We start from the raw sequence: 8,526 nt of genomic DNA on the forward strand, positions 1-8,526 counted from the left end.
AGTACTCTTAACAAATATAAGAGGGAATTGGGAGCAAAGACATGTTCTCTTCCTCTCCATTAAATAATTGATCAGCGGCTAAAAATATTTAAGAACTCGAAACACTGCATAAAGGCAGACCACATTCCATGTTCCTTCTTGTTTGTAGCATCATTGGAGTTTGTAGGAAAAGGAGAAGCGCCACCAGCTTCACCATCAATACTGCTCAATGGAACATTATCTGAATACGTAATGCTATCGTCATGGAATAAAAAGAATAACTGGTTCATCGGTTGCGCTCCTAGTTCATCATCAAATAGGCGATAATCAGTATAATCTTCACGAAAACGAGCACCACCAGCAGATCCACATTCACCTCCATAGCTGCGACCTCCTCTTGCCATGTTTTTATTAATATCTGAGACGCAAATATTAATAGGGCTATGCATAGTCAGCCTATGGTTATTTATACACATTCGCCACTTGTTCCTTATCTTACAGGGAAAAGGATTTGTTAGCTTGGAAGCAGCAGGATTCATCTCCGTATCGGATATTGACTCTTATATGTATATGCAAAAAGAAAATACGAGAAAAAAAAACATGCAAAAATTTGGCCAGCGGCTAGCCACGAAAGCAGAAAGAAATAACCTAACTGGCATAAAATTGTCTTTGAAAAAAAAAACCCTAAAGCCTGAGATCCTGGACAGAACAGCCAGTAATTAAACTGGACAAGGAACCACAGTTTGTCGAGACTAATCGGAACAGAATTAGAAAAGAGAACCTATAGAATCCTATCAAGAGCAGAATAGAAGCCACAGAAAGTTGAAACAAGCCATAACTTTAGAGGGAGCTCCTGATCTCTGTCTCTCCTCCTTATAAGACTCCACATCTCCTTTCTTTATCTTGGTCTCCCATGTTACAACTTCCTTGTCTACAACAGTTTCTGATCCCAAATCAACATATTCTAAAGAAGAGTTCCAGGATTCCCAATAAGCAGTTACACTTGATGAGTTCGAGCTGGAAGATGAAATATAATCAGCAAAAGTGTCTGTATAAGAAGAAGCAGAGTTGCTTCTGCATGGTTCTGTGCCACCTTCAAGATCACCAGCCTCTATAGCCATGAAGGAAATCGGGCAAACTGTCTTTATCGTTCTTCATATTTCTTTAGCAGAGAGAAACTAATGTGATCCTGATCAAATAAACTATAGTAAAGAGTGTAATTTGTGAAATTTTTAGGTAGTTCTTAGTTTTTCCTGTATGGTAATCCAATACATAGCAAGACCCGAATCCAAATTAAAATAGGATTTACAATAATTTAATGTTATTCGAGACTAAATCTAGCTACTTGCGATGAAAAACTAAAACCACAAAGAAAAGGAAAGGAAAAGAGTAATTAAAACAGCATCAGAACTGAATTTACAAAAGGTCCTAAATATAAGTCATGGCATAACCTACTCCTTGTCCATAAAATGCAGATTCATGCACCTAAAATTCAAGCAGACTTTTTTAATTAGCAAGACCACTTTATGCCTTGAGCTTGCTCAATGGAGGTGGCCTCTTCACTGGTTGGACCTCGGTCTTGAAAAGAAGAAAGCAGAGGTTGTCCACGGAAAAATAAACAAATCCACCACTTGAGTGAGTTACAAATGACCCATAACTTTTGCCAACAATGCAGTGCCATGCGATGCCATACATTGAATCAAACTCCTGAAAAAGAAAAGGAAAAAGAAAAAAAAAAGAGGCAAGGGACTAATGAACAACAGCAGTGCCGAAACTTCCTTGTATATGCTCATTTACAAGGAATTGCTAAGAAAAGAGGCAGGGGAGAAAAAGTTCAAGTCAACTAAGGTCAGTTACATAAATAATTTTGGTTGTTGTCAACCCAGCCACGTTAATAAAATTTCAACAAGGTTTGAACACATAGGGCGCAGTTGTCTAAAAATTTCAAACAAAATCCATGGTATAATCGGTATGGAAATCAAGATACATTGTTTAGTGCAATGACAAAAAACTAAAATCTTTACATCAGGAATTGATGTGTTATTGAAAAAGTTAATAAAGGTGCAAGCTTTTAAACAAAAACAACAAAGCTATAAGCTCCAAAATAATAATAATAAATAACTTGGCAACCATAATACTATTTTTGTTAATTAAATCTCAACTTAACGGTCATCGTAGATTTTCCTGAAAAATTACTCGGGTGCTATGAGTACTCTCACTAGTCATGATTACAGTTAGTGGGACAACCTTCTTTCATGTCATGAATCAACATTATTAGAAGGGATAGAGAAGAGGTGGGGTATGGCTACTTGACCTATCTGTGCCTCTCTGCTTGCTATTGAGTCTTGTAATAAACTTATGATAGGGAGATTTACTGTTCTTCCACCAACAAATTGAATTGTTCATTCATATGTAGTATCAATAGATGCCCTGTTCATTAATCAGAATAATGCCATATTTGGAACTATGCTTAAAAAAAAACTTGGACTGTATTAGAAGCAAATTTTATGTACAATCATCAAGGTCGAATCCATGGAAAATCTCCATACCTTCTTGAGACTCATGGCGATATGAGTAGGATTGGGATTCTTGCTCTCGAGATTGTTAGCATCAAGGAGTGCTCTACTGAACCTAAATGCATGCTCTTGCATTGCACCAGGCATGTCTGCTGATCTCAGCCGTATGTTCAACTCGACAGCTATTGCTGTTAGCCTCACTTCATTGGTTGCTGCTGCTGGTGGCCCCACCATGGGAGGCACCGGTAACATACGCCCAGGAGGTAGGAACTGCACCCTTTCCTTATTCTTTTCCATTCTCCTCCTCCTTCCAGTCTCTGACTGTGGTCTCTCCATGGAAACAAGCCTAGACAGTCACAATGTCTTGGGGAGAGAGATAGAGAGTTGTACAAGCCTGGACAGTCACGTCTTGGGGAGAGATCGAGAGAGAGAGTCAAAACTTTTAAAAAATAATATAAATTATATTATGAAATTTTATCTAATAATTTAAGTTTTTGAATTGAATTTATTTTTTAATATAGTATTAAAATTTTAATGATCAAGCGGTCATGAGTTTAAATTTCATCATCCCTATTTATTTTATAAAAATTAAACACAAAATAAAGTGGATTTGTGTAAATTTCAAACTTAAATGACTTTTATTTAAAGAAATGTGTTAGAAAATAATATAAATTATATTTTAAAATCTCATCTAATACTTATATTTTTAGTTTTTAAATTAAAATAATTTTCTACAATAACGCCTGAAAGAGAGAGAGAGTTGCAGGTATTGTTTTAAAATCTGTACCGGATCAGCAGGTAGATATAGGTACCTGAATGATATGGGGTGGAACAGTTTAGATTGAAAAAAAAAAACTTGATTGATTCGGTTGTAACTATCAAAACTTAATCATAATTTTGTTAAAATAATATTATATATATATATATATATATAAACCTCATTTGACATGTCGATTCTCACCTGTAACTCAAGTATTATCTGTAACTCAATTCTTATCTCAAGTAGATCCCCAGTTAAGTTCTAAAATTATAATTATAGGTAGGTATTAGGGCAGTTTGTTTGTAGCCTTAGTAATGTTTAGGACTTGACGGAGGACAAATACTTTGTTTTAATCGAAGTAAATGTTGGACTGTGATATATAATATTTTTTAAAATAGTTTTTGTCTGAAAATATATTAAAAAAGTTATATTTTTTTATTTTTAAATAAATACTTCAAAATCATTAAAAATTACTAAAAAAATATTTTTTTAATATTTTTTAAACAAAAAAAAACACTTTTAAAAAATATTTAAAAATAAAAGCAAAACCATGTGAAACACCCCTTATTCTGGTTTTGAAAGAGACAAATAAGTGAAACAGGCTTACATTTTACGCAAAATAATAGAGAGATCATGCAGTGGTAAAGGACCTAACAGTGATAAATAATGGAAACTGACCTGGGGAAGGGGAGCTTTAGGACAGTCCATGGTTCAGCTTTGGAAGCTGTGATAAGAGTAACTCGTGTCTATCATTTGTGGGTCCTACTTTTCTTTATTAGGCCACTGAATACGTTTGATTTATTCAGTAATCAGAAAGTAGAGGGCCGGCAACACCAACCATACGCATGATTCCATCCACTTTGGAGGCATTGCAGAGCTCCTTCATGTAAAAGACTGGCGAAGCAACCATCCAAAAGGAGCGGTGCTATATGGTTAATTCGTGGAGTGTTCGACGTGTAGATTGTTAGTTCAATGATCAATCCTTCCATGTGAGATTTTACTTTGGAACCTGCTTATCAAATGCTCAACTACTTGACCAATCACCAAATTCAACAACAGATTCTCTTGTACAAAAAGCTAAATGCACAATATTCTAACACCCGAGGCTGAGGCTGAGGCTGTGGAAGCAACTCTTGCTGGTTCAACACGATAGCCAGGAGGTACTAACATATATATCACCAAGTCCAAAAGACATGGATGTATAAACAGAGAGGCTGAATGAGAATGCATCCTCATTAATCAAAAGTAAACTTTACTCTACAAAAAAGTTTCAACAAGGGTAAAACTGTATGACTGTTCTGAATCTTTTAATACACAAGGGGGTACAGTAATTTCTTGTGCAATGAAATTCTCTGTAAAAACAAAAAAATCAGTTTCAAGATCAAATTCGCTTCCTTAGTACTATTGTATGAACGGATTTTACAGAGGCTGCATTTCCAAGCTGGTGCTCTTTTCAGAGGATGGAGTGGAATCCTGGTTTTCAGTGGTGGCACTCATCTCTTGAACAGGTGGAGGATTGACGATGGTCATTGGCATGACAAAATTATCTGATAGACGCCCCTTCATCTCCCTGTGCTCCTGGCACAAAGCACACCAGTGCATGCAGCAGTGCACCATGCATGGGTCACAAGGTGAATTCTGCAATCCAAACAAATGCTAGTCAGTAAACAGTAAAAATTAAACATTTGTTTGGGAGGGCGGGGCTATGCTTTAGGCGTCAGGAATGTGACAATGCTAAAACATCAGCACTGTAGCAACCCTCAAAATATTAAGGCTTCATTAGGTAGCACAATGGAAGCCATGCTGATTGTTTGGCAGCACAGACCGCATAATTTTGGTTAACTGGAGAAAAGCAGTTGACAAACTTTTTGCAAAAGCTTAAAATTTAATGCACTTCGTTGCTTTTGAAATCATTAGCTTTGAATTGGAGAAAAAAATTTCCATATCATGAAGGAATAAAATATCCTTCAAGTTCATAAAAATTATATGATGACTATTTCATTATTTTTTGTTATTTGACATCAACTTCCAGCAGCACACTTTATCATGAACTAAACAAACTTGTATGCTGAAAAAAGTAATTTTCACCGTCAGAAAGCACATTGAAATATCAATGTCATTCAAGGAATAATAGCAACAATTACAGAGTTCCATGTGTTACAACTCCTAAAATTATTAAGTAGTCCCATAAAATACTAAAGGAATCCAGAAGCAGTCATCTTGTCTGCATCTACAAAATGTTCATGTTATGCTTTTTTTAACCTTAACAGTGTGTTGAGGATCCTTGCTGTCTTCAATTCATAACATGAACATGAAAATAGAGAAAATTGGGATTACCTTGAGATGATATTTCTTCTGTAAAGACTGTCGAACAAGACCAGTGTATATGCCACACATCCACCAAGCAAAAAGTAAACCCTCACAAATAAGAAATGATGTGCTAGGGTTAATGCCATGGAAGACAGCTGTTGCTGCTGCCAGTGCGATGCCACCTTCAACGCAAACAGCATGGCAAACGCATGGTGTAGTCCAGGGGGTATCATCTCTCAAGCTCTCAATATTTCTACCAAATAGAACACAAGGACAAAATAGTCCTGTCCAACCTTTTCAGGTGTAAAACAAGAAGGAATTAATCCATCAGTCCTTGCATAAATAAGCAATTAAAACCCTAAAAGGAGACACGCATTTTGATAAGACTAAGAATTACAAGAGAATCAATTGCATAATGTTGCCGGAGGACAATATCATCCACTTCACAAAGGAACGGCAAAAATTTGTGACAGCCAACCACACCTTTCCAAATAAGATGTGAATTCAAAATATTGTGCCCTGTCCTATCTATGTCATTACCACATTGTTAATTATGACAAAAAAAAAATATTAACATCATCCATGAAACTTTCGTTGTCATATTCAATTATATTTTGTTTCAAACAGGAAAGAAAAAACTGGGAAAACAGAAAAATATATGTTTGAGTTTCAAAATTGTAAATTGCATTTGCCAATTCAATGCATAAAACTCTAATCAACAACTATTTTCAGTTTTTTACTAGATCATAACTTCAGGATTGAGTTCCTATTCAGTATTGAGAAGTTCATTAGACCTGAAAGTTTGATTGGTTACGGCAAGTGGCAAAAACACAAGGCCACATTAACTATCAATTTCCAAAATCTCATTAGTCATCTGGTCTATCAAAGTCATTTTCTAAAACCATGTTCTTGAAATGAATTGAAAATTTGAACTGTGCCTATAGTAAAATCTGTAAAGGGTTTCAAATGGCATCCAAGCATCTAAGTTCCACAGTTGGGGAAAAAACTATTTTTTCTCTGCTAACAACAATGGGGAAATAACACCAGGGGAAAAGTTGCACTAGAAAAAGTAAAGAACTCCATTTTATATCGACAGGGATTTCAGAAAAATGAGAAGAAAATTAAAAATTAAAAAACAAAAGAAATCATTTATTTAGGAAACAACAAAAAACAGAAACAAGTGAACTGCCTGCATTCAAATCATAAACGGGGCTACCATGTGTGGAAATACAAAATTTCTGACCTGATAAAATTATTTCTCACAGAGTTGAGCATAAAGTTCCCGATTAGCTAAAGGATATATATCAACAAAGGAATGTTCATATATTGTCTAGAGCATGATCTTCAAGAAAAAGTGCCATGACTTTCCTTTCAAGCACACACAATGAGCACACGCTCAAATTTGGCTAAAGCCATTTATGGTTTATCACAAGCACTAGATAATTACCGTTTATTTCATGCATGTTTGAGTTGAGGGAAAAGAAGATCAAGTTAGTTAGTTTCTTATCTCCATGTCATTAATTCTAACTTTCAATAAAAATATAAAGTACCTCATAAATCATAGTAACAGAAGCAATTCATCTCTAAAAAGTTGTGAACATATCATATCCAAATATGATATACCCACATCACAAAACATTGATTTGAAACTATATAATGCTAGATTACAAATGAACTTACAGCTTTCAGTGTCTTCAGCACATCCAAAAATCCCAGTAGTCCAAGGCTCGTCTGCTGGAGGCTGAAAGTTCTCTGGTAAAGGTTGCCCACATTCATTACATTTGCAAACTTCCAACTGCCTCACCAAAAATTAAAAAATTCAGAGATCCAAAAGATCCAATCTTTACACAAATTCAGCCTGAGCATTCCAAACCCACATAAGAAAACGCGTGATAATTTGACTCAAGAGAAGCAAATACAACAGCATCAGATCGAAGTTGAAAAGCTAAACCCTTTAAGGGTGCAAATCCTAAACTTTGAAACGATCGCATATGACAGTGAAACATTAAAATATCTTAAATCTCAAGACTTGAAACAAAAGGGTGATAAAATTTGAGATAAGAAAAATAAGAAAAAAACAGAGAGAGAGAGAGAGAGACATGAGGAACTTCAATGGGCTGATTTAGTTCACCAGGCTTAATCTCCTCTACATCAGTTTGTTCTTTTGTTAACTTCACATATCTTGAAACGTTTCCTTCTGCCATCTGATCTCACAAAACCCAGGAAACCTCTGTTTAGTCTCTGATAAAAGCAAAATAAAAGAAACCAAACTTGTTTTAAAGGAAAAGAAAATGAACCTCGACTAACACTAAACTCGGCAGATTAGAAGCAAACACTCCACGAACACGGAAAGAAATATATGTGGGCAGAAGAAGGGGAAAACGGTAACCAAATCTGCGAAGGATTAATTACCAAAAGAGATGGGGATGCAAGATTTGGTGAAGGGCAAGGGGGGAGGATTGTTAAACATTTGGATCGAGGAATAGGTGGGGTGGGGGGCTTCAGAGTAAAGATATTAGAAGGTCAACTTCCCCCTACTTCTAAGTTCTAACCCGTTTTGTATTAAAGTGAGAGGCTGGATTATTCAAGGAAAGCGGTGTGTTACTATTTCCCTGATTTCCCTTAAGTTACATATTTTATGATTTATTTGGCTATTTTTGCTTATTAGCTTTTTTTTTAATTGACGAGAAAATATAATTAAAAAAATAATTAATGAAATAACATAGTTTATATATATATATATATATATATATATATATATTAAGATAGAAAACGTGATATTTATAAATTGTTGCTATTTAGAATATTTATATCTAAAAATATTATTAAATGAATATAAAAAATAAAAAAAATTACAAAGATTCACTTAAATTTTTATTATAACATTATTGGTAGTATCAAAAATATCTCAATGACATCAAAACAGATCAACAGTGATAATTTGTGTGTATCATATTTGTT

At 34.9% G+C, this 8,526-nt stretch overlaps 2 protein-coding genes across 2 annotated transcripts; both read right to left on the bottom strand.

The window, feature by feature from the left end:
* Positions 1–1,351: 1,351 nt before the first annotated feature.
* LOC133700530 (dynein light chain 1, cytoplasmic-like) lies at positions 1,352–2,912 on the bottom strand. Its single transcript, XM_062124093.1, has 2 exons — positions 2,529–2,912; positions 1,352–1,686 (listed from the first exon to the last, which is right to left on the bottom strand). The coding sequence occupies exons 1-2, from the start codon at positions 2,829–2,831 to the stop codon at positions 1,504–1,506; spliced, it is 486 nt and encodes a 161-aa protein (XP_061980077.1). The 5' UTR covers positions 2,832–2,912; the 3' UTR covers positions 1,352–1,503.
* A 1,558-nt stretch (positions 2,913–4,470) lies between these two features.
* Positions 4,471–8,104, bottom strand: LOC133702382 (cell number regulator 6-like). Its single transcript, XM_062126718.1, has 5 exons — positions 7,863–8,104; positions 7,665–7,769; positions 7,246–7,360; positions 5,593–5,858; positions 4,471–4,893 (listed from the first exon to the last, which is right to left on the bottom strand). Exons 2-5 carry the CDS (start codon positions 7,767–7,769, stop codon positions 4,675–4,677), a joined length of 705 nt encoding a protein of 234 aa, XP_061982702.1. The 5' UTR covers positions 7,863–8,104; the 3' UTR covers positions 4,471–4,674.
* Between the last annotated feature and the right edge of the window lie 422 nt (positions 8,105–8,526).

The sequence above is a fragment of the Populus nigra genome, chromosome 8, assembly GCF_951802175.1.
Source record: "Populus nigra chromosome 8, ddPopNigr1.1, whole genome shotgun sequence".
Classification (NCBI taxonomy): Eukaryota; Viridiplantae; Streptophyta; class Magnoliopsida; order Malpighiales; family Salicaceae; genus Populus; species Populus nigra.

Bases quoted from the DNA above. Each gene is read 5' to 3' on its own strand.
- LOC133700530 (XM_062124093.1), bottom strand. From the start codon at position 2,831: ATGGAGAGACCACAGTCAGAGACTGGAAGGAGGAGGAGAATGGAAAAG. The intron at 1,687-2,528 runs GTATGGAGATTT...TTTCTTTTTCAG, and splicing joins TCGCCATGAGTCTCAAGAAG to GAGTTTGATTCAATGTATGG.
- LOC133702382 (XM_062126718.1), bottom strand. From the start codon at position 7,769: ATGGCAGAAGGAAACGTTTCAAGATATGTGAAGTTAACAAAAGAACAA. The intron at 7,361-7,664 runs GTCTCTCTCTCT...TTGGTGAGGCAG, and splicing joins AGCCCATTGAAGTTCCTCAT to TTGGAAGTTTGCAAATGTAA. The intron at 5,859-7,245 runs GTAAGTTCATTT...ACACCTGAAAAG, and splicing joins TGCTGAAGACACTGAAAGCT to GTTGGACAGGACTATTTTGT.